Source organism: Conger conger, chromosome 11 (assembly GCF_963514075.1).
Source record: "Conger conger chromosome 11, fConCon1.1, whole genome shotgun sequence".
Lineage (NCBI taxonomy): Eukaryota > Metazoa > Chordata > Actinopteri > Anguilliformes > Congridae > Conger > Conger conger.
The window spans coordinates 43,138,695-43,163,841 of NC_083770.1; the positions used below are offsets into that span (position 1 = coordinate 43,138,695).

The 25,147-nt window shown below is 45.6% G+C and overlaps 1 protein-coding gene across 1 annotated transcript; it reads left to right on the forward strand.

The window, feature by feature from the left end:
- Positions 1-374: 374 nt before the first annotated feature.
- zgc:92275 (cholesterol 7-desaturase nvd) lies at positions 375-23,811 on the forward strand. Its single transcript, XM_061261124.1, has 7 exons — positions 375-980; positions 15,441-15,629; positions 18,049-18,227; positions 19,404-19,529; positions 19,646-19,765; positions 21,827-22,003; positions 23,172-23,811. Exons 1-7 carry the CDS (start codon positions 563-565, stop codon positions 23,331-23,333), a joined length of 1,371 nt encoding a protein of 456 aa, XP_061117108.1. The 5' UTR covers positions 375-562; the 3' UTR covers positions 23,334-23,811.
- The last annotated feature ends 1,336 nt before the right edge of the window (positions 23,812-25,147 follow it).

Genomic DNA, 25,147 nt, shown 5'->3' on the forward strand with positions numbered 1-25,147 from the left:
TTGTATGGCAAAAATTGAAAATAGGTCATTTTGTTTTCTGCCATGTCTCAGGAGGATATGGATAAGAAAATAAGCTGATGTGATCTTTATTTTTTTGTTCATATGTGACCTTGCACTTACATGTATCAATATGCACGTATCGAATTAAACGCATCTCCTACAATCATAAAACAATCAAAATAGCCTATTAATGTTAGACGGCAGTCGGACAGCTTAACATTTTTTCCTGCACTCACTCAATGTTGTATCTATGCATTTCGAATGTATTCGTGTAATTCCATCCTTCTGCCTGTGGGCGTGACTGCGCGACTGTCCCAAGTCACGTAGTATCGTTTCCCAGGCGATTGGAGAGTCTCCAGTGGAGTTAGGAAACACTCCCAGGCAGGTAACTAACGAAACACAGCACATGGAACAACTCCATCTGCCTACAGCAGATCTACAGAGACGCGGAAGCATGAGCAGGTTTCATCTATCTTGCTCGGTGTAGTATAAAACACCGAGCACTTTCGAGGGGGACAGAGTTTCTGGCGCACCACGAGGTCACTCAATCTGCAACGCCGGGATGGAACGATACAAGCTCTCTGTTTTTGTCAAGGCGATCGCGTTGATGGCGATCAGTCTGGCTGTTGTACTAGATGATACTGCCGACATGTTTATTGGTGTCGCATACCCGGAGCTGTGGAGGAAAGCGGGACTGGCAGGTGTACCAGCCCGTGCTGCTGCCTGCATCCTCGCCGGGGTGTCCTTACTGGCCTTAGGCTGGCTCTACAGGCTGATATTCGCTCCCCTGGAGCTGCTCCGGACGGCCGACGAAGTAGGGTATATTGCAGAAGATGGTCGTTCGCGCGCCCAGACTGCCAATGAAGTGCGTAGGCGACGGAAGACAGGGGAGCTACCACCAATCTACCCGAACGGCTGGTATCGAGTGGTGGACTCACACACGCTAGAACGGGGCGACGTTAAGAATGTCACATTACTTGGTAGGTAACCCCCGCCCCCCCAATCGTACATTTGCCTTGAAGACAGCAAGTTCTTGCAGCTTCTGCATCACTGAACAAGATACGAATGAACAAATAATACGGCATTTTTAGTAGGCTAGGGGTAATAGGCTAATGAACTGTTCTGGGCAATATCAGGACTAGATTTTGTGGAACATGCATGGTGACTGTATGCAGTAGTATCGCTGTACACCTGTGATCTGACAAGTAATGTTTGCTTCAGGATCGAGCTTGCAGAGCAGGGAAATCCCAAATTAGCTTCAGGCAAAACCGGTATTTTTAGGTGAGTTCAAGGACTCAGTCTAACGTCGCATCTTTATAAACTGCTGACACAGCAAGCACGAGCTCTACCAGAAACATAATTTCGTGTGTTCACGGTTTGTGTCAACTGTAATCTGCTGTTATGCTTACTGTAAGATAGTTTTTCCATTTTGATGATACGCGACTGACCCATTTTTATAGAGGGAGATTTTGCAAAAAGCAAGGAAACGGCGTCTGTATCCAGCTACCCGTGCTAAACCCATAGCTATGGCTGTGAGGGGCACGTCACTCCCACCACAGAACTTTGATCTCTTTTTTCCCGCACTTCTCCTCAGATTAGTCACCCTCGTTTCACAATGTTTGTGGAAATTATGTAATGTGGTATATGGTATGGAATGTCACGTGACATTACATTTAAAAAAAAATTTTTTTACACGTTAGCTTCTGTTGTCTGCGATTCTTATTGTGAGTATTTTGGCATAGGCCGACCAGAGTGGGATGCTCAAGTCTCTACACAACTACATGATTTTGACTCAAAAGACTGAATGAAATATCCATAGAGCAGCAGTGAACAGTGAAACACCATATTCTCTCTGCTGCCACCTCAGTGATCAGTCTGCTTTGCTGATAAATACTTGCTGACAGACACAGAAATTCCAGAATTACCTTTGCCCACCATCATCGTTCATATTATTTGGTTGAAAATGTTAAATTGTCTCATTGCTTGTTGCTTGTCTGTGACGTGTGACCGCAACAATGAAAAGCAAAAGTAACTGATGGAACGGCACCAAAAGAGCATTTCAAGTTATATGGATGCAAACAATTACATCTACAATTCCTTTGTGTATAAATGCATCCGAAGATGACTAATCCTCTCTGACTGACACTATTGTGGAACTGAAACGGCTATCTTTTAAGTTCCTTGACTGAAACACTTCAGTATTCTCTGAACTTCATCACAATTGGGGAAATATTATATGCTCTCTTGCTTCACTCTTGTTCATAGGAACAGAGAAATGTGGTTCTAAGGTGTCGCTAACCTTGCATTTTCAGGGGGTCTGGTTCTTGGGGGTTGTGTGGGATAGGTTTCTTTAAACATCCTTTAGAGTTTGGGGCTCTTTTCGGGCATTTGTTTTGTGTGGCAATTTTGACATCTTTATTTCTTGTTATATCACATAATTTTACAAAGACCCCATTCTTGCCTTCTCGGTGAGGCCTTGGATTCAGTGAGTAATAATGACCAAGCACAGGTCTGGTAGTCATATTAAAAACTTTCATTGCAAAGGCAAGGGAGTCTTCTGCTTAATTTATGCAACCAGCTTGGATATCTCCAGCCGGCAGCTGGTTCTATGAGACCCTAGGCACCACTGCATTGTGTTGAACCTTTGGGTCGACCTTGACCTCAGTCTGTTCTGTTGTGCAACAGCCTGGTGCTGACCCAGATTATATAACCATTTTACTCGCACACTGTGCTAGAGGTATTTCCCTCCTGAAGAGACCATGTTATCCTGTCATTCGCATGAAGGTACATGATTTGTTTTAATGGGAGCGGGCAATGTTACCTTTCAGAATGAGAAGTAGAGGAGAGTAGGGGCTCACCATGGGTGCTCAGTGCCTGAAAACCCTTGTGGTTAACAAGGCTAAAGGCTAGATTATTACATTTATATAGTTCAGTGTTTTCGTTTTCTAGACACTCAAACCACCACCAATGTGTAGCACGCACCCGGGTGAGGCACAGCTGCCATTTTTGTGCCAGAATACTCACACAGCTGAGGTGGAAAGGGAGATATTTTTGCCAATTGAATCAGGTCTCATCTGAAAGACTGCATTTCCTTCAGCACAGTGTACCCATCACTGCACTGGGGCATTGGGGATAATTTGATCAGAGGGAAGATCGCCCCCTACTGGCCCACCAACACCACTTCCAGCAGCAAATTAGTTTTCCCGGGAGGTCTCCCATCCAAGTACTAACCAAGCCCACACCTGCTAAGCAGGAGCAGGGTCCATGGTGGTTTGGCTGCTGGCTTATATGCAATAGGCAGTGAAGTTTCACAACTACAGTTATCACTAATCAACAGCAACCAAACACAATACATGTAGGCTGCTGTACATTTTTGGCTCTAGGCAATAACAGCCGTGTGAGACTTATGTTTGTGCTATCGCAATGCTCATACATATGAGATTCCCCACTACAGAAAACAATGGGTTATTATAGGCTCTCCTAGAATAGGTTTGGGATTTTATGAGATTCTGATCACTACTGCAACAACTCACTGAACCTAAGAATGGTGAGAAACTAGTTGTGAGTGAAATGTCAAGGAAATAAAATAATTATTTTAGCTAATATAAATAATAGAAATAGTAATTCATATTAATAGTAAATGTATTCTTTGTGAGTGATGCACCATTATGTGTGTTAGTCATGTATCTGACATTTATTGGGTCATCAAATTAGTATATCAGAATTCTTTATTAACTCTTGTATCTGCGCTGTGGAACAAGGAAATGTGTATGTGTCCCTATGTCTGTCAGGTAATGAGTGTTGCCGTCCTGCAGATGATCAGTGGATCTTCCAGTGGATCAGATTAGTCGCTCAAGGGCATTTGGACTCTGTGAACAGTTGTGCCGCAGCTGCTGACTACGCAGAAGCAGAGTCAACAGAGCGCACTGTGAACCCTCATAGGTAACCAGGGAAAAGGATCAGATTATCATTGCGCTGCAGGCTAATGCCCTGCAGCCTTTGCCAATGGGATAAATCGTTTTTTTTTTTAAAGATGCAAGCCTTTCAGAACACGGCCTGGTCCCGGAGGGCTTCTCAGCTCTAGCTCTGTGCAGGGTTGCTCAGCCCAGCCCGTGAAGTGTCCCAGTGTCTTCAGGGCTACTCTGGTGGGCTGCCCCGGTGGTAAAGGGCCGCTGTGTCTGCAGGGCTACTCTGGTGGGCTGCCCCGGTGGTAAAGGGCCGCTGTGTCTGCAGGGCTACTCTGTTGGGCTGCCCCGGTGGTAAAGGGCCGCTGTGTCTGCAGGGCTACTCTGGTGGGCTGCCCCGGTGGTAAAGGGCCGCTGTGTCTGCAGGGCATCTCTGGTGGGCTGCCCCGGTAGTACAGGGCCACAGTGAATGCAGGGCTACTCTGGTGGTCTGCCCCGGTGGTAAAGGGCCACAGCATCTGCAGGACTGCTCTGGTGGGCTACGTTGGTGGTAGAGACCTACAGTGTCTGCAGGGCTACTCCGGTGGGCTGCCCCGGTGGTAAAGGGCCGCTGTGTCTGCAGGGCATCTCTGGTGGGCTGCCCCGGTAGTACAGGGCCACAGTGACTGCAGGGCTACTCTGGTGGGCTGCCCCGGTGGTAAAGGGCCACAGTGGCTGCAGTATATTGTTCCAGCTGAGAATTTACCCTTCAGATTGTACTTGTCCTACGACTGATTATCACAGTTTTTAATCCTATATATTGAAAAAATCCTATCGAAGAAAACTGTAGACGGTTCTACAGATGTGTTACTGTAATATGTGCATTACTTTTCCCATGTTTAGCTCCACGGTATCATGTTTCAATGACTAACTTGTTCCAGGTAGTGTGGTTTTCAGCTCTTGAGATGATAGATGCTAAAGAGTCATAGCAGTCTTGGTAAATGGTTGGCCTTTATCCAAAGCGCTGTACAATTGATGCTTCTCATTCACCCGTTCATACACACACTCACACACCAACCTGCCATGCAAGGCGCTGACCTGCTCGTCAGGAGCATTTGGGGGTTAGGCGTCTTGCTCAGGGACACTTCGACACAGCCCGGGCGGGGGATCGAACCGGCAACCCTCCGAATGCCGGACGACTGCTCTTACTGCCTGAGCCATGTCGCCCCCTCTGTCTTCTCTGCTAAAGTTGCATTCCACTGCTGCTGCTGTGCTAATACCTGCAGATTTACTGCAGTTTCTGTGCCGTAGCCACACCGTCATGAACAGTAAGCACAGTAAGCAGCTGCCTAACCTCCACTTACCTTTGTTGTCCCGGTGCAGGTATCTGTTACCATGGCATGTTGCCAAGGAAGCACCTTTTGTGCTCGGGGCTCTTTCCCTTTGCTGGAGAACTGGCTTTGTCTTCTGCTCGGGGTCCAGGTTGTAGAGTTGATGGTTTGAGTGTCTGGGAAACCTTTCAGGAGGCGTAACCTGTAATGAAAGGCCTGTCTGTCCAGCTTGATCTGAGTGCCACTGGAGGTGTATCAACAAGGTCTTGGAAATGCTGTTGAATGGAAAGAATTATTAGACCTGTTGTACGGTGGCTGAGGTTGCGGTTTCAGGACAATAAGCCCCGCGAAACCTGTCGGTGTGACTGTCACTTCTTGTAACCACTAACAACTCCATTTTAACACCATTGTATAAACATGAGTTATTTAGCTAGTTGTCCCTTATACTGTAAGAGATTGTCACTAAACTCAACATTGCTTTATCAGTAATGTTAAATTTTTTGTTGTGATTTGTTGTGATTACCACATATTATGTTGTTCATTTTTGGATACTGTACTCCTTTTTGTTTACCAGAAGTGGAAGTGGTAAAGTAAACAGGATGCATTTGTTGCATAAGTGTATGGAAACAACTACCATTGACCTTGGGGTCTACCTACAGCGAGGTTGCAGTTCTCACTACATTGTATGTATGAAATCACACCCCATCTATTGGCCACTGGAGTTCTCAGCACATGCGGTACTCTAATACCATATTTAGAGGTAACTTTCATACCTGGTGTGTTACGGCGGGGGGGACAGAGGAACCAGAAGCAGACACAGGGGTGTGGAAAATGGCAGGTTTACTAGCAGGTGAAGGGGCAGACAGAGCGTAGTCAAAAAGCAGGCCAGGGTCAAAAACCGGGGGGTCAATCCAATAAGGCAGAGGTACAGAAATCCACAACACACAATGAATAGTCCAGGGAAGCAGGCAGGGGTCAAAACAGGAAATCCACAATAATACACAAAGACAAGGACTAGGAAACAAGGAGGCTAGAACTGGGGGAAGGGATGCAGGGCTCAGGACTCAAAACAGGACAAGATGAACAAGCAGCATGCAACTGAAAAGGACAGGTATAAATACACAGGGGAATGAGACAAACTAGGCGGGGCATGGGAGTGAGGCCAGTCTAACAAATAAACATCAGGTGAGACACTTGAAAGGGTAATAGGACAATAACGAGGGGGAAACGAAAACGCAGACTGGATTCACAAAGACACACACGTAATAGTAGACAATTGCAGAGAATCAGGAGATGCAGAGATACAGAGAGACAGGTGTGAATACTTCACTGAAACTAAGCAAGTAATCAGTGATAGAATAGGGAGGCGGAGTTACAGAACAGAATTGAAACTGGAGATGCATTAGTAAGTTAGTTAAGTGATTTAACTTGCAAATACCCAAAACTAGTGAATGTTAGTTTGTTAGTTTGACAAACATATTAGTGTGTTAGTATAATTAGTACTGTACAAATTCTATGTTAGTTGGGATTAGTATATTGGTGCTATGTACAAACATGAAATGGAGAGAAAGCAGGAAGTAAGGAATGCAAGATTGGAAAGAAGATTGAACCCCGGAACTACCGTAAACACCTGAATAGTGGGGCACGCAGACAAGGGAGTGACTGGGCTCGTAAACATTCAGACTCAGACATCACAGGGGAAGACGAGTGCAAAGACTAATGAATATAAACAGAACACCAGACATGAATATGAAAAATAATAAATTACAAGAATAATGATAATAAACAATGATAAACTAACACACAGAACACAGGAACATAACATGGTGATGGTTTGTGAAGCAGAGCTGTGGTAGGGGGAGGGTGATAGTGTTGTATGTGGGAAGCTGCCTTATCAACACATGCATGCACATACGCATGCAGAAACGTTGACATGCACGCATGCTTACAAAGTCTAGAGGTCAGAAAGTAAAAGTAAATGTGTTTCTTCCACCCATGAACTCAGCCAGCTGATTTTACTAATTAGTTCCTCCTGGCTGGAATTGTGCAAATCCAGGTGTGCTCTAAATAAATAATTCAGTGGCTTTGTAAATGTGACAATCATAAAATAGTTGCAGTGTCTCAATAAAATTACTGAATATTACATAAAGTTATTATTCAAGTTGGCCATACCTATATATCCAGCCATTAATTTTGTCTGAAATGTACTTATATTATTGAAGTTTATATGTTGGAATTTACTTAAATTATTAAAAGACCCGGTATACTATTTGACCAGGTATACTAAAATGATTAGTCATTCCAAATCAAAATGATCTGTCCTGAAGAACAGCTTGGGAAAAAGAGGTTGATGTCTGCAGCTGTTGCAGTTGCCCACTTCCCCATAGGTTTTATGAGGTGCAGCAAGATCAGAGTGATATTGCAAAATACATATTGTTTCAGTTGCTGAAAATGTTCAGGAGTTACAGTTGTAAAGTGTGCTTAGCAGTAGCTTCAGTGTAGATCAGATTGAGTAGTTGGCCTAATCGCACTCATTAGTTGTTTGGGAAACAGAACATATTGACATCTCTTCGTATATATTTTCACATTTCTACCAAATATAATTCATTCAATTTGTCAAAATGTGTTAAATATATGCATTTCCAAATGTAATTTGTGAACCCCTGATAAATATGCGCTAAAATACTGTAAACAAAAAAATAATAGTGTCATTGACATAAGCATTATTTTCCAACATGAAAAGTGAGCTTTATCAATTTACTTAATTGAATCAACCCAAGTATTACATTTAAAAAAAGCCTGCAAAAAACACAATTATCACCCCTGGTTTAATACCCTGGCCATGAGAATCAGAATCATTGATATCCTTGGGTTTGCGTTTATGAACCACACCCGCCCCCTTTCCCCCTACAGTCAAATCCCATCAGATGTTTGACTGAGACGGCCATTGCATTACATTACATTACATTATTGGCATTTGGCAGATGCTCTTATCCAGAGCGACGTACAACAAAGTGCATACCCATAACCAGGGATAAGTGTGCTGAAAGACCCTAGAGGGAAGTACAATTTCAACTGCTACCTGTACAACAAAGATAAGGACCAGGGACTATTTTTATTATTATTATTATTTTAAACAAACAAACAAACAGACAAACAAAGCAAAAGTGACCAAACTTAACTATCCAAACACTGCTTACCTAGCCAACTAAAAATACCGACACACAAAGTAAATCACAAAGACAACAATTAAGGTTCACAGGGAGGTAGGGAGGGACGGGGAGAGGTGCTGCTTGAAGAGGTGCGTTTTTAGTTTGCGCTTGAAGGTGGGGAGAGATTCTACAGTTCTGACCTCAACGGGGAGTTCGTTCCACCACCGTGGAGCCAGAACAGACAGTAGTCGTGAGCGTGAGGTGGAGGTTCAGAGAGGGGGAGGTGCCAAGCGGCATGTGGAGGCTGAACGAAGAGGTCTGGCAGGGGTGTAGGGTCTGATGATTTTTTGTAGGTAAGCTGGGGAAGACCCCTTAACTGCTTGGAAGGCCAGCACCAATGTTTTGAATTTGATGCGAGCCATGACAGGCAGCCAGTGGAGGGAAGTAAGCAGGGGGGTGACGTGTGAGTATTTGGGAAGGTTGAAGACCAGACGAGCTGCTGCATTCTGGATAAGTTGGAGGGGTCTGATGGCGGACGCTGGGAGGCCAGCCAAGAGGGAATTGCAGTAGTCCAGGTGGGACAGAACCATCGCTTGGACCAGGAGCTGGGTCGAGTAGGGGGTGAGAAAGGGGCGGATTCTCCGTATGTTGTTTAGGAAGAACCTGCATGACCGGGTCACCGCCGCAATGTTCTCAGAAAGGGACAGTCTGCTGTCCATCACCACGCCGAGATTCCTTGCACTGGGTGATGGCGTGAGTGTGGTATCCCTGAGGGAAATGGAGAGATCCAGATGGGGAGAGGTATTAGCAGGGATGAATATCATTTCAGTCTCACCTGGGTTGAGCTTTAGATGGTGGTTGTCCATCCAGCTCTGGATGTCACTCAGGCAAGCAGAGATACGGGCTGAAACCTGCGTATCAGATGGTGGGAACGAGGTGAAGAGTTGGGTATTACATTACATTACATTACTGGCATTTGGCAGACGCTCTTATCCAGAGCGACGTACAGTTAATTAGACTAAGCAGGAGACAATCCTCCCCTGGAGCAGTGCAGGGTTAAGGGCCTTGCTCAAGGGCCCAATGGCTGTGCGGATCTTATTGTGGCTACAATACCTTGTGTGTACCAGTCATTTGCCTTAACCACTACACTACAGACCACCCTGATAATACGAGTCAAGATTAATTTGAGTATTTCAATTAGGTTTGCAGAGATGCATTTCAAAACACCATTTTAATTAGGTAGAGACACCGCAGCAAAAAGGGGCCAAGCTTGAGGTGACCACTTTCTATATATATTCAGAGATAACTGAAAACGGACAGAGTGTGTGTGTGTGGTTCCCACACATCCGTGCCCACACGGACAGAAACGGCTCGTCACACTCACACCGCAGACACTTAGTCAGAACAAGAGTAGCCGGGAATTAAGAGGCACACTGGAAAAAAAACAACAACTTGTGAACCAGTAACGATGTAGGTCTACACTTTAAAGGTCGGAGAAGGCCTTTAACGTTTCAGTGTAAATTAACGCTTTGCAACGTTTTGCCGCGGCTGAAGGTGGCCCTGGTTCAAACATTTCAAATTATATAAGCCATACCCACGAAAGAAAGAATTCTGTCCCGATTATTGACGAAAATAGCCACAAAGGGTTGAATTATTATTAATAAATAAAAATGGCTCAGGTACGATACACAAAGCAAAACTGCACGTGTAAATGCATACGCTGCAGTAGGGTGGCAGTGGCTGTCACTAAACCATAAGCGCACACCAAAACACACAAGCATGAATTTGACCTTTGACCCCGCTTTGAGGCAGACCGCAGTGTCCTGAAGCAGTGGCTCATGGGACCAGAAACCAGAAGCTGAAATAGGACTTATAAGTTTCTGACTTTGAAGACTTCTGACTGCAACGAAGGATACATGATCCTTCCCAAGCGCAGTAAAGTGACATTTCATTTTAGAATTGCTTTGGGGACATTTTTGAGGCCTACTGATTTCTAAATATTCTGTGTCAACTAAGCCACACACTTCATTCTGAGATGACCGATGGCTTTCAAGAGCAATGTACAATCCAGTGAGCATTATGAAGCAGCACAGAACCACAGAATCAGACCCGGCAAACTGCTGCCATGACACCAACAATACAAAGAGCATGTGTTTTAATAATCTTTACCAGACACCTGGACACAGCAGCACAGACACAATCAGGCGCTCCATTTCTGCCGAAACTTCACACACGCACGCACACGCGACTCTACACGAACATTTGTTCAAGGAGCAGATGTGCTCCTAAATTGAAAAACTCAGGAGCACACTAATGCATCAAAATTGGTAGACATGTTCTGAAATGCATTTTTCCAGTTAGCACATGAAATTTCAGCAGCAAATGCTCATGAAATGTCCACTGCAGAGCCCTACACACAAACACACACATGCGCGCGCGTGCACACACACACACACACACACACACCATATATACATGTACATCAGGAGACAGATTAAATATGCATTTCAACCCAGACGTCCAGTCTCTGGACGGTGCGGTCTTCGAGTGAGCTCCAGGTGCGAGTCCTCCGGTCCAGAGGGGGCGCTGCAGCGGACTCACAGAGACGGTGCGGCTCTGAGCAGACACTTGGCAGAGCGGGACAGGACAGCGCCGCCCCGGACCGCCAGGCTCTCCTGCAGAGCCTTGCGGTCCAGCTTGTTGAGCCGCTGGGAGCAGAGCTGTAGATCCCGCACACAGTAAGTGAGGCTGTCCAACGCCCTGCCATCCCAGGGGCCGCACACCTGGCAGCCCTGCAGGTTGAGGAGCTCCAGGGTGCGACGGCCGTCCCTCAGGCCTGTGAACAGTGCCTCCAGCCCGGCCGAGGTCACCGCAGGGTTCCCCGACACATCCAGGGAGACCAGGGACGGACACGCAGCCAGACACCTGGTCAGGGTTGAGAGGTCACAGTCGGTCAGTCCGTTGCCAGCCAGGCTGAGGTGAGTGAGCGCACACTCCTCCTGTGCCAGTAGGGCAGCCAGGCGGCCGGTGAGGGGGGGGTCAGCCGGCAGACTTCGCACGGCTGACGGGTAAAGGTGCGTAAGAGAGCGGAGGGGCAGGGTCTTCAGAACCAGCTCGAACCCCGTGGAGCCCAGGGCATTATGGGAGAGACACACTGATCGTCCGCATGGCAGTGGTAGGATAGCCCATGTGCAGTGATCACAGGGCCAAGGGAACGAGTGTAAAGAGAAAAAAGAAGCGGGCATAGGGCTGAGCCCTGGGGAACTCCTGTGGCGAGGGGCTGAGGTGTCGATACCGTACCAGCCCAGGCAACCTGGAAGGAGCGACCAGAGAGGTAGGACTCAATCCAGTCCAGGGCTGTGCAACAGATGCCCGTTGCTGACAGGGCGGACAGGAGGATGGAGTGATCCACAGTGTCGAAGGCAGCAGAGAGATCTAGAAGAACGAGGACAGAGGAGAGGGAGGCTGCTCGTGCGGCATGGAGTGATTCACTGACGGAGAGGAGCGCGGTCTCTGTCGAGTGGCCCGATCTGAAGCCAGACTGATGGGGGTCATTGCAGAACATGGATGTTGTTTTCACTTAACCACTTCTTTGCATTTACACACCCGGCACACGCACACATACACAAGTGCATAATGTGCATGCAAACACAGTCACACATGCAATGCCTGCCCATGGTCTACAGTAAGACGAGGCTAAGAAGGCTTCTTTCTTCATGAATACATAATTATTCATGTTATTTACATGATAATAAAGGCCACAGATTTGAATAACAATTGGCCATCCTACCCACGTGCACACCCAGCAACTACCTTACTGTATTTACATAATAATAATTACTCATGCTGTAGCTCTGTATTTTTAACCCTTTGTACAACTACAATGAGATAACAAAAAAGGGGTTGTAATTCAAAACTTAATCTCTAGAGTGACTTCTGAATTATAATTAGTACACCACAGTAACGCTACCACATCAGGCAAACAATTTAAAAACAATCTAAATATTTTACTGGACCTATAACTCTTGTTTGCTGAACAGCACAACGTGAGCTAATGCCACTTACTTATGGTTGCTGTGCCAACATGAAAGGCTTGTCAGCGGAGCTTAGAATTTGTATACCAGGGAACCTTAATTGAGCCAACGTAAAACTAATGCATTGTAATTAGTTCCCTGCAATATTGTGGTTGGAGAAGCCATTTTTTACATTGTGGTGCACTGACCTTGCTTTGCTAGGATTGGAAACATTATAAATGAGAGGTCACGTCTCTGACTGCACTATATGCGGCTCGCCCTCGAGCAGTCACACCCATGGAGACTCACAGGCTGTCCCGTGGCCACCTGCAGTACCTCCTGTTTTGCATGTTTATCTCCAGATGAAGCTGAATAAACAGTGACATTTGGCCATTTTTCATAAGGTGAGGTGAGGCCAGGCAGTTAGACTGTGCTGCCGAGGCTGGACTCTATGTAATTACTTGACCATATTACAAGACCTGGTTATAGAGGAGTGTACATGTTTTTATGTGAGGATTTGGGTTCATCTCAGTCTGCTTCTCCTCTGTTATCTATTATGTACATTTATTGTTGGTTTTATTTATCCTTTATTTAGCCAGAATGGTCCCATTGAGACAGTGTCTCTTCTTCCTGGTCACATGGTCATTTGAAAAGAGGAACACACAGTCCATGGCAGTGATATCCATAACACAGTCCAAGTCCACAGTCCATATAGAATCAAGATACATTTGTGAAATGTTTGTACATTTTTATGTTGCTCATTGCACTTTTGTAATCAGGACTATTTCGTGAAAAGGGCAGGTCTCAGTGTATCTCCCTGGGTGGGCCTAAGTAAAGAATAAATTGATTAAACCCAATTGGCCTCACATGCACTCTGTTGAGAGTTGAATTAAAACTGAATAGCTTACTGTGAAGCAGTACAGTCAATGGAATGCGTGTTGGATTGACTGACAGCCGTAATGTGAATGAACATGTTAAGGAGGAATGCGGTGCCACCAACTGCTCCCGCCGATAGCGCTCTTGAATTGACAGAAACATGATTTAACATCCCAAAAGTGCTGAGTCACAGTGACACTGAGTGGCTCAGACTGCCCTTGAGACAGTCGGTGTAAATTACACCTGGGATTGGGCAGAGAATATATATGCGCATTCTGTGCCTGTTTGAGGTAAACTGTCAGTTTGTCTTTATCATGCGTGTGCATTGTAATGTAATGTAATGCATTGTGAAATGCGAGGTATAATGGCTGATTTATACAAGCTGATTTTAAAGTGGGCAAAAAACCAGTTTACCTTCTTGGATGAGTCAGATTCCAGTGAATGTATGACTTGTCTGTTAAGTGTTATTGTACGTGCTAAGTGTAGTGCAGCACATGGAACCTGCTGGGCTTGAGCATTTAGCAAGAGCCCCAGCCCAGTGCAGATACTCTGTGTTTTTTGCACCTGCAGGCTCAGTTGGTTACCAGGTTTATAGTTAATAGGTAAATTGTTAGAAGCTTGCTGTGAAATAGTCCATCTGGTCCAAATGCAATTCTCAGCCTCACTGGTTCAGTGAAAGCTGAAGTTTGGCCAAATATCTAAGCCTGGCAACCATCCTTTTGTTGAACTGTTTTTATCTGTTTTCAAAGCTTTTTCAAGTGAAAGGAACATGCGGTTCACCAAAGCAGTGTGCGAAAAACCTACAGCAGCCAATTATACGAACAGGCCAGGAAAACAGATTTAATGAGAAGGGAAAACAAGTTAGAAACCAATTTTAGACTGAGGAGCCCGGGAGAGTTAAAAAAGGATACTACAGGCTCTGAAAGACTGCTGGCAGATACATGCCTGGCAGAGGCCTGACACAAGTCTGTAATCCTCCCAGTGACGCAATCATGAGAGGAAGAGAGGGGGAGGAATTGAAAGAGGGTGAGGAGAGGGAGAGCAGGTGAAAGAGTGAGGAGAGGGAGAGGAGGTGAAAGAGTGAGGAAGAGAGGGAGAGCAGGTGAAAGAGTGAGGAGAGGGAGAGGAGGTGAAAGAGTGAAGAGGAGAGGGAGAGGAGGTGAAAGAGTGAGGAGAGGGAGAGGAGGTGAAAGAGTGAGGAGAGGGAGAGCAGGTGAAAGAGTGAGGAGAGGGAGAGGAGGTGAAAGAGTGAGGAAGAGAGGGAGAGCAGGTGAAAGAGTGAGGAGAGGGAGAGGAGGTGAAAGAGTGAGGAGAGGGAGAGCAGGTGAAAGAGTGAGGAGAGGGAGAGGAGGTGAAAGAGTGAGGAGGAGAGGGAGAGCAGGTGAAAGAGTGAAGAGGAGGTGAAAGAGTGAGGAGAGGGAGAGGAGGTGAAAGAGTGAGGAGAGGGAGAGCAGGTGAAAGAGTGAGGAGAGGGAGAGCAGGTGAAAGAGTGAGGAGAGGGAGAGGAGGTGAAAGAGTGAAGAGGAGAGGGAGAGGAGGTGAAAGAGTGAGGAGAGGGAGAGGAGGTGAAAGAGTGAGGAGAGGGAGAGGAGGTGAAAGAGTGAAGAGGAGAGGGAGAGGAGGTGAAAGAGTGAGGAGAGGGAGAGGAGGTGAAAGAGTGAGGAGAGGGAGAGCAGGTGAAAGAGTGAGGAGAGGGAGAGCAGGTGAAAGAGTGAGGGGATGGAGAGGAGGTGAAGGAGTGAGGAGGAGAGGGAGAGCAGGTGAAGGAGTGAGGAGGAGAGGGAGAGGAGGTGAAAGAGTGAGGAAAAGAGGGAGAGGAGGTAAAAGAGAGTGAGGAGGAGAGGGTGAAAAAGATAGGGAGCCTTCTGTAAATATGGCAATATGGCTTATCTATGGGCGACCAGCCTGATAAACACTTAAAGGTGTGACACAGCATATTTTCAGAGAATCGGTGGGCTAGAGTTTGGACTGGAGTTGAGTGAGCCCTGGTGTACGTACTTGCTACTTGTTCAGTTTATCTGATTACTCTACAAGGCTTCAGGTTGTTTCAGCGCACTTGTCCCTGGTTATCATTTGCCCTTTATTGTACGTTGTTCTGGATAAGAGCATCTGCCAGATAAGTGTAGTGTAATGTAATGTAAGTGTACGGTCGTGGTCTGACCTGTCTGCCCCTCCCTTCCTCAGGTCAGCAGGTGGCAGTGTTTCGCTCTGAGGACGGCGTGGCCTACGTGGTGGATGCCTATTGCCCGCACCTGGGTGCCAACCTGGCGGTCGGTGGGCGAGTCGTCGGGGGCTGCATTGAGTGCCCCTTCCACGGCTGGCAGTTCCGTGGCACGGACGGGAAATGTGTGAAGATCCCTTATGCTGACAAAGGTGATTGACCTCTGATCTATTAACGCTGCTTTCACGCGACAAACGGCTTGTAGCGTAGTGGTTAAGGTACATGACTGGGAGCCACAATGTCAGTGGTTCGAATCCCGGTCGAGCCACAATAAATGATCCGCACAGCTGCTGGGCCCTTGAGCAAGGCCCTTAACCCCACATTGCTCCCCGGGCACTGCACTGTGGCTGCCCACTGCTCCTAATAACTAGGATGGGTCAAATGCAGAGGCCAAATTACCCCACGGGGTTCAATAAAAGGTATATTATTATTATAACTGTAACAAGCCGCAACAAGTGATAGTAGTAGCTTGTCTGCAGTTATACAGTATTTACTCAGTGATGCTTACAGCCACCACCATAACACCAGAACAGTAAAGATGTAGCCATTACCCTGCGAAAGACCTCTTAATAGACACTGTTTTTGTCTTGTTTTAGTCTTATTGTTTTAATTAAAGTAGAACATATTCATTTACTGTTTGACAAGTAAAATGTCCGTACCCTCTTGGCAAATCTTGAAAGGAGTCAAACTGGATATTTTTGTCTTATTTGGAAGTCTAAATATGTCTAAATATAAGACTTTGTTCTTGTTCAAAAATGACAAAAAATGTAATGGAATAAATTCTCTAAAGTGAGGTGACCTGGGAGGGACTATTCTGTCACAGAGCCACAGTGAACTTGACAGACCAGAGAGCCACAGATATCACCATGGTTGCAGACTTCAGCCATCTTGACAGAGGGCTGTTCTCTCCCATGTTCCCATGGTTGGGCGAGCCAAAGAGCACACTTCATTTCATTTCTGGATGGACTGAATGTAACAGAATTGTTCATCCAGAAGGGGCAGGACTGGTGAGGACTGATATGTCACACTTTGTGGTCATATGGGACAGTGTAGCTTTCAATCCGTATCATCTTTCCACCACCGCTGTCTGGTTGACAGCCCATTTGTGTATGGCCATGCGGTTTCTCCCACAATGCTCTCTGCAACAGAGGGCTGCATTAGGCATGCAAGTACACAGATACTCAAACAGAATATCCCACCAACAATCCCACAAACACAGCTATCCTCAACCCAGGGCTCTCAATGAATAATTACCACTATCCCGCTGTTTAAAGGAGCAGTCTAACAAAAATAAAATGCAGTTATGTTTCACACTGTACCCGGAGTGCTGTCTATCCATCCAGATAGTTTTGCTGAGTTTTCTCGTTAGCCGCGGCAGCTCACCCTGATACAGCATAACTCCACAGACCCTGTGCACGGTTTAGTCGAAATGTACTTTCAGCCAAAGTACTGCAACTATGTGCAGTACTGCACGTGTTTTTTTTAACTTTCCCGTGAACACAGCCTTTTAGGTATTTATTTTTAGTGCCAGAAAATAACGCAGCAAACATACAGTATATTTAACAAAAAATGACACAAAATCCACAACCTCAAATCTTGCAGTATTGAGTGTGTCCACCCAGCTTAATCTTCCTGGCAGTGGGCTAGGGGTCATCATCATGCTGTAGAATTTATTTGTTCCTAATCAAATGTTGTCCAAACGGTACTGCGTGATATGTTATGATTTGTTTGTATTTATCAGCATTCTTGATGGCTTCAATAAAAAAAGAGTCTGGCATTTACTGCTGGGGATTTCCAAGGATAGAAATTATTGCAAGAAAAACATTCAGTACTGTGATGAGATGGATAACCTGAATGAAAACTGTTGCCTTTTTGAGCTGTACGTTCTTGTCATCTTGTACCTATCTTCAGAAATTACACAAAATTGAACGGAATAACTTCTCTAAAGTTAGGTGACCTGGGAGAGACTATTCTGTCACAGAGCTACAGTGACTTTCAATGATTAATTACCACTATCCCTCTGTTTAAAGGAGCAGTTTAACAAAAATAAAATAAAGTTTTGTTTCACACTGTACCCGGAGTGCTGTCTATCCATCCAGATAGTTTTGCTGAGTTTTCTCGTTAGCTGCGGGAGCTCACCCCGATACAACATAACATTTTTGAGCAGTTTTTGTCATCTTGTACTTATCTTTTGCTTAAAGGTACAATAGGTAATTTCAGATTTCTAACGGTCAAGAGAGGAATTGCAGCAACAAACATGCTCAAACCACAATACTATTTATCCCGCCCCTTCTCTGTGAACACGCTGACGTTGAAATGCGATTGGCTGTGGCAATTACAACTGTTTTCCAACAAATGAGCTTGAATTATTGTACAGCTATACAATGGTTTGGTACAAAGTGCTGGCCCGTCAACAAATTTAAGGACTATAAACACAGGCAAAGGGTGAGTCTTTTTCAATGATAGGAATGGATTTACAATGGTATTGTAACAATTGTTTTAACACAAAAAAATTGTACCTTTAATTTTCATAGAATTTTTTGTAATTTTGTTGTGGCGTGCATGTCCCAGTGCCGGAGTTTGCAAAGGTGCGTTGCTGGCCCACCCGGGAGGTAAACGGACTGGTACTGGTGTGGTTCCACTGTGACGGTACCGAGCCCAGCTGGACTGTTCCGGAACAGGTGGAGATCACACGCGGGGAATGGGTGTACCGTGGCCGCACTGAGCACTTCATCAACGCGCACATCGAGGTCTGTGTGTGTGTCTGCGTGTGTGTGTGTGTAGTGTGTATGCTTTTTTGGGGGGTTCGGTGCTGTGTATGTGTATAAATGTGTGTGCACGTATGTTTGGGTGTGCGTGGATGTGTGTGAGCATGTATGCATACACATACTGTGTGTCTGTCTTATGTGTGAGCATGTTGACATCTATATGTGTGGGTGTGTGTGTGTGTGTGTGTCTGTGTGTGTGTGTGTATAGCATGTGTGTGCTTTTTTGGGGTTCTGTGTTGTGTATGTGTATAAATGTGTGTGTATGTATGTTTGGGTGTGTGTGGATCTGTGTGAGCGTGTATGCATACACATACTGTATGTCTGTCTCTATGTGTGAGCATGTTGACATCTTTGTGTGTGTGTGTGTCTGTGTGTGTGTATGGCGTGTGTGCTTTTTTGGAGGTTTTGTGGTGTGTATGTGTATAAATGTGTGTGCACGAATGTTTGGGTGTGTGTGTGTGGATGTGTGTGAGCGTGTATGTGTACATGTACTGTATGTCTGTCTCCTTGTGTGAGTATGTTGACATCTGTGTGTGTGTGTGTGTGTGTGTGTGTATGTATACAGTGCTATGAAAAACTATTTGCCCCTGGCCTGATTTTCTCTATTAATGCATTTTTGTCACACTGAATGGTTTCAGATCTTAAGACAGTCAAATGGGTGACAGCTGTTTCCTTGAAATAAATGAAATAGTCCTTTTAAAAATGAAAACACCATTAAGTGTGAAAAATATGCAATACTAGAGGCAATCAGAAAGGGGCAGATACTTTGTCACTGTATATACCATATGAAAATGCTTATTTGTGTTATTTCTACTGTTTATCTGTTGTATGTGTGTGTTTGTACTGCATGTGTAATCATTGGTAGATGTGTTCAGCGTCATGTTTCTTGGGATAGGTGGTAAGTGTGTGCTCATAGTCACTTATTTGTTGCTCTTAAAAGAGCTGGCACTTTTTTGTGCTATCGATAGCTCGCTGATTTGAACAAGTTCCTGGTGTTTTTCCCTGTAGGGCCAACTCATTTTCTTAGGCAAGTGATTGAGGGACTGTGATGTCTTCACTACAGTGGCAGTCATTATGTTCTGTATTTCCAGTACCACCGGCTGACTAATCTTTTCATCGCCTTTCCTCCTGCTCTTTCACCTTGACTGCCCTCTGCAGGAGATTCCCGAGAATGCAGCTGACATCGCCCACCTGGCACACCTGCACACACCGGGCATCGTCAGCGGCGTGGACCTTCGCTACACCAACAGCAAGACCTGGGAGTTTATCCGTCACGACTGGAAAGTGAGACCGGCGGGGGGGCGGTGTCCGGGACAGTTTCTCACTGCACTGCTTTAACTCTTCTTGTGTATGAGGGAAAGCTCCCTTTGTGACGGGTGAATTCTGTGCTCTTTGGGCAGGTGGACTGGAAGCCGGAGCCAGAGCCCACCCTGCACTGTTCTGAGATGCTGGTGAAACACGCGCTCACTGTGTTCGGCCGGCGGTGGCCACTGCTGGACGTGGATGTGGTGGCTAGACAGGTGAGTGCAACGGAGCGGAAGACCGCAATGTTAAGTAATTGGGCCCGGCTGTAAGTTCATCAAATTGTGCAGTGTTAGGCATGAAGCCAGCCCCCTATAGTACTCTGAATGGGTACTGGTGCAATGCAGGATAGCAGCTGAGAGAATACACTCCTTTTAAAGGAAAACACCAACATTTTGGGAAATACACAGCAGTTATATACAGCATAAAGTTCCAACCTCCGAAAACGAACAATTTTTTTTCTGCACATGTATTTCAAATACACATGATACGTAGTGTAAATAAGACATCTTCGAAGGTGTATTTTTTCACGCTGGTGGAGGTAAGCTACTGACTCCGATAAGCTTCAAGTCTTTATGCTAAGCTAACACGTTATGCTAACATGGAAATTGAGCCAGTGAATGCACAAAAATGAAAATGACATCGCACAACTCATCTAAGCCTGAGTAAGTCAGAAAAAAGGTATATTTCCCAAAATGTTGGTGTTTTTCTTTAAGGATTGCTGCAGTTGGGGATTCTGCTGAAGCAAGAGACAGAAAAGAAACAGTGTGATAAACTTTGTGAGAATGAGGGCGTACATGTGCAAGCATGTGTAAGACACTGTGTGTGTGTGTGTGTGTGAGTGTGTGTGCATGCCCGGGGTCTGTTTGGGCTACAAATGAGAACCAGCATGTCTAATCTGGACTTCTTGACCGCCCCGACTGGACTGTAGCCCGAATCTGATAGAGCCCAATCTCTGAAATGACAAGCCAACAGCACCATAAAGCGTAATACAAAATAATGCAGTGTTTCCGCTGGTGAAGGTGCTCGCCATCATGGATTGGGGGGGCAGCATCACCTCCACCAGCTGTTCTTCCTTCTGTTGTGTTCGTTAAACGTGCCGTTAATACGTTTGTGGCTCGCACTTCAGCAACAAACAGCGCAGGAAGGACATCCTCATTTTCTTTTTAGGTATGCTATGTGCTTACATAAAGCATGTTTGTTAAATAGAGGACTAATTTATATTTCAATGTTTGGGATTATCAGAACAGGCAAGCCAATTTTTTTGAGTAATTTCTCCTTCTGTTAAATATTAATTGCTGTTCCTATTGATCAGAACAGACTAGCCAGCGAGCTGTAGTTTTTATTTTTGCCAGTTATTTGTGCCATTTTTCATTCTGTTAAATGCGACATGAATAAGTTTGTCGCTCCTGTGCTGTCAAATACTTGTTTTAATTAGCTTATACTTATATTGAGTATAAAGGTACACAACAAAAACTGGAAGCTTTGCCCTATTGTCAGTTGTTATTGTTACTGGTGGAGGTGTTGCTCCACTCCTAACTTCTGGTTCGGCCGTGCTTGGCCCATACAGTACCCGATCTGACCCGACATCACAGAGCTGAAAACAAGCCCGATGCCAGACAAAATCAATGCATACCTTCGGCCCTGTCGGATTCTCTAGAGCATGTGTATGTGTGTGTGTGTGTGTGTGGGTTTGTGTGAGAGTGTATGCATTGTTTGTGTTAGAAAGGGTATGTCTGTTCGTGCATTTTGGGGGCAGGTGTGCATAGTCTGGCACGTATGTCTGTGTAAGAGACTGTGTCTGTGCGTGTGTGTTTGTGTGTGTGTAAAAGAGTGTGTATGTGTGTAAAAGAGAGTGTGTGTGTGTGTGTGTAAAAGTGTATGTGTGTGTGTGTGTATAAAAGTTTATGTGTGTGTTTGTGTGTGTGTGTGTGTGTGTAAAAGAGTGTGTGTGTGTGTAAAAGAGTGTGCATGTGTGTAAAAGAGAGAGTGTGTGTGTGTTTGTGTCTGTAAAAGAGTGTGTATGTGTGTAAAAGAGAGTGTGTGTGTGTAGAAGAGTGTGTGTGTGTGTAAAAGTGTATGTGTGTGTGTTTGTGTGTGTAAAAGAGTGTGTATGTGTATGACAATGTGTTTGTGCATGCAAACGTGTGTGTTATTCACTGAGGGTTTGCGCAGGTGTAAATGTGTATGTGGTGCAAGTGTGTATGTGTCCGTTTCTATGGGCTTCAGGTGGGTTTGAGACGTGTTCTGATTCTAACCTGGTTTGCGTGCGGTTGCAGGTGGGACCAGGTGTGGTTTTCCTTCTCTTTGACCACAGTTTCCTGGGTCATGGGCTGATCATGCACTGTGTGACCCCAGTGGAGCCCCTCCTCCAGTGTGTCACTCACACCATCTTCTATCAGAACAACATCCCGCCGCTGGTGCCCAAATTCATCCTGTGGGCTGAATGCATCCAGGTAAGGCTCAGTCAGATGACTGTTTGCATTAATTAGGTATTTCCACAGTTAACTATATTCTCCTCTGTTCCCCTCAGTCAGGTAACTGTTCTAATCATTCAGGTGACCATTCTTCTCAGCAATGTAACTCTGAGATCATTACAGAGATCTGGCCCTTGAGCCTCCAGTAACATTCAAATTTCACACAGAGAGCTAAATAGAGACCGGCAGTGGAAAACCCAGGATGAGAAAGTAAAAATTCCTCCCTAGTATTTTCTTCCAATCACCTGGATTTGAAAATTAGCACAATTCTAGTAGAACTAATGAATGAAATCAGCTGGCTGAGTTCATGGGTGGAAGAAACACGTGGCTGGACTTTTACTTTCTGACCCCTGGACTTGTCTGTCTGATACCACCGTGCTGTAGTTACACGTTCACAAAGTACAAAGTATTCGCTTTGGCTCTACATATGTGTGTGAAAAAAACAATTGTACGTGCATCTGGATACATTTTAGGGAGGAGCTGACTTGGATCTGACTGAGAGAAAATCGATATGTTTTATTCAACGGAAAATAATGGCCTACCCAGCAGAATTAGGAAATCTAGAGTTTAGGTGGGAAATGAGTCGTGGCAGACTGCCAGTTGCGTTATGTTCACATAGTCATGGCTGAGGACCCTGGAGGCCTATACTGGTGGATTTAAGATGTTCACTGTGAGTGATGCTAAATGCTAATTCGTCCAGACAAATGGAGTGGTCCATCGAGTCCTCAAAACTCAGCTTAATGTGCTAGGGCTTTTAAGGACAATATTGTCCTGACTGTCTCGCCCTTGATCCTGTGCACTTCCCTAATGCAAACCAGGGCCGTTCTTCTCCAGCCCTGGAGGGCTGCAGATCCAGCGGTTATTTCTAGCTCTGTGTAGGCCGCTAATGCTAATGCTCGGTGCAGCAGAGGGGAGATAAACTGATTCAATCAAGACAGTTTTGGTTAAGTGGCTGTCTGGAAGCAGAGGCCCCCCTAGGCCCACAGTAGCACCGGTGTGAATAAATGATTGCCGCTGGAGTGTTAGCAACCAGCAACAGGAGCTGCAGGCCTTCGACCCTCAGGGGTCTCGCGGTGCTGGTCTTTTGGACGAAACTTTGATCTGAGGTGAGGGTTTGTGTTCCTGTGCTCTCTCTCTCTCCCTGCAGTTTGAGCGGGACGTGATGATTTGGAACAATAAGACGTACATCTCCAGGCCCATGCTCGTGAAGGAGGACTCCGCCATTCAGAGGCACCGCCGCTGGTTCAGTCAGTTCTACAGCGAGAACAGCCCGCGACTGCGCTACCAGCATGACACGCTGGACTGGTGACCTTTCACCCCGGCCGGGAGACGGAGAGACGGGGCGCAGGCTGGGACGGCGGGCAGGGAGGGATGGTGAGAGGGAAAGAGGGAAAGGATGTTCAGCTATGTAGCTAAGAGAGGGAGAAGTGGGGCCGGGGGAGAAAACGGAAGTGGATTTGCACTTAGTTTTGCCTTTAGTTGTCATCGGGGAGCCAACATGACATTTTCCACTTTCCTGCAAGGAGAGTTTTTAACTTTTTCTTCTTTTTAATGGGGGTTTCTCATCATCCCAAGAGCAAATAATTTTTTAATATCTGTCAATAACATAACTGCGAAGTGTTGCACTAGGACATCTTTCCTGGCCCTGTGAGTTTGAGTTTTAGCCAGCGGTACTTTCATAATTCTTCGTAAAGGAGACACCGCCTTAGTAAAGCCTCGTGACAGCACCTTCGGAGAGCCATATCAAGGGCAATTTCACTGACTGAGTTAGAGGAACAGAGGGATGGAAGATACAGAGAGAAAGGGGGGGGGGGAGCAGAGAGGAAGGGGGGATGAGGGGGACATAGGCAGCGTGGGAAAATGAAGGGAACAGAGTGGAATGAGACAGGGTCCGGGTGACAGAACGGGGGCAAACATGATGGAGGCAGGAAACGTAGAGGATCTGTCCTTGCCCGGCGGTGATATTAGTTTTTGTTCATTTAATGAGACACATGGGTGCCTAGTGTCTGGTTCACCTCCCTTTATTACTGTAATAATGGGACCACATTCCTGTTGTATATTGCGCCGAGGTTCAGTTTAAAAACCCGACATAATTATTTCTGCCTAGCTGTGGGAGCTTTATATCCTCCTGAATGTGTGTAACCTCCTCCCTGTTCTGACATCATCAGCTTTCGCCGGACATCTCAAAATCCTTGTAAATGCACAACCACAACTTTAAGCTATCTCAGCAAAACCAAACAAAATAACGTGCGATGAGCTGACCTAGGCTCGTCATTTATCTGCAGTCTACGGTGTCCAGCACTGCGTCAAGGCTGAATTAGAATGCCCTGAGGCTTTCTTTCTCTGCGTGACCTGACAAACTATTCCACACATTGACAATTTTCTGCATAAATGCATTCTTCCTGATACCAGTGCAGAATACATGATCCTTAACTAATTTCCCCTATGCCTGGGCTGATCTCTCCTCCCGGACATGTCCTCTTTTTTGTACCAAAAATATCAGTCCAGGCAGAATTTCTTAGGTTCTCAAAAAAGTCTGCTTAGGTTTTCACGTTCCATTATTAATATAAATAATGGCCCAATGTTATGTTCATCTTGCCCGCCCACCCCTGTCGTCTTTTTTATTGGAAAACCGAAATATCCACTCTACCTGTGCCTCCCTTTTCTGCTCACAGTACTCAACTTGAAGAATTGTCCCTACCACTTGGCACCGTGATGTAAATCACACAGCATTTCGACTGAATATAAGTAGGAACTGCTCTTGGTTACTGCGTGGTAGGGTGGTAATCCCCTGGGAAGGCTCTCTGTTGCTGCTTGAAGTGCTATTGACGGGCCAGTAGGGGGCAGTCTTTCTGGTGGAGAAGCGGAATACACATATTCCAATACAGTGAATGCTGCACAGCTGAACAGATGCCGAAAGTCCAGGGGTCAGAAAGTAAAAGTCCTGCCATGTGTTTCTTCCACCCATGAATTCAGCCGGCTGATGTCCATAATTATGTCTACCTCCTGGCCGAAGAACTGCAATTAGCAAAATCCAGTTGATTTGAACAAAAAACTTGGGAGGATTTTTACTTTCTGAACTTGGATTTCCAATCAACAGGATCCTGTTCAGAATTATTAAAC

Bases quoted from the DNA above. Each gene is read 5' to 3' on its own strand.
- zgc:92275 (XM_061261124.1), top strand. From the start codon at position 563: ATGGAACGATACAAGCTCTCTGTTTTTGTCAAGGCGATCGCGTTGATG. The intron at 15,630-18,048 runs GTGATTGACCTC...TGCATGTCCCAG, and splicing joins GATCCCTTATGCTGACAAAG to TGCCGGAGTTTGCAAAGGTG. The intron at 22,004-23,171 runs GTAAGGCTCAGT...CTCTCCCTGCAG, and splicing joins TGTGGGCTGAATGCATCCAG to TTTGAGCGGGACGTGATGAT.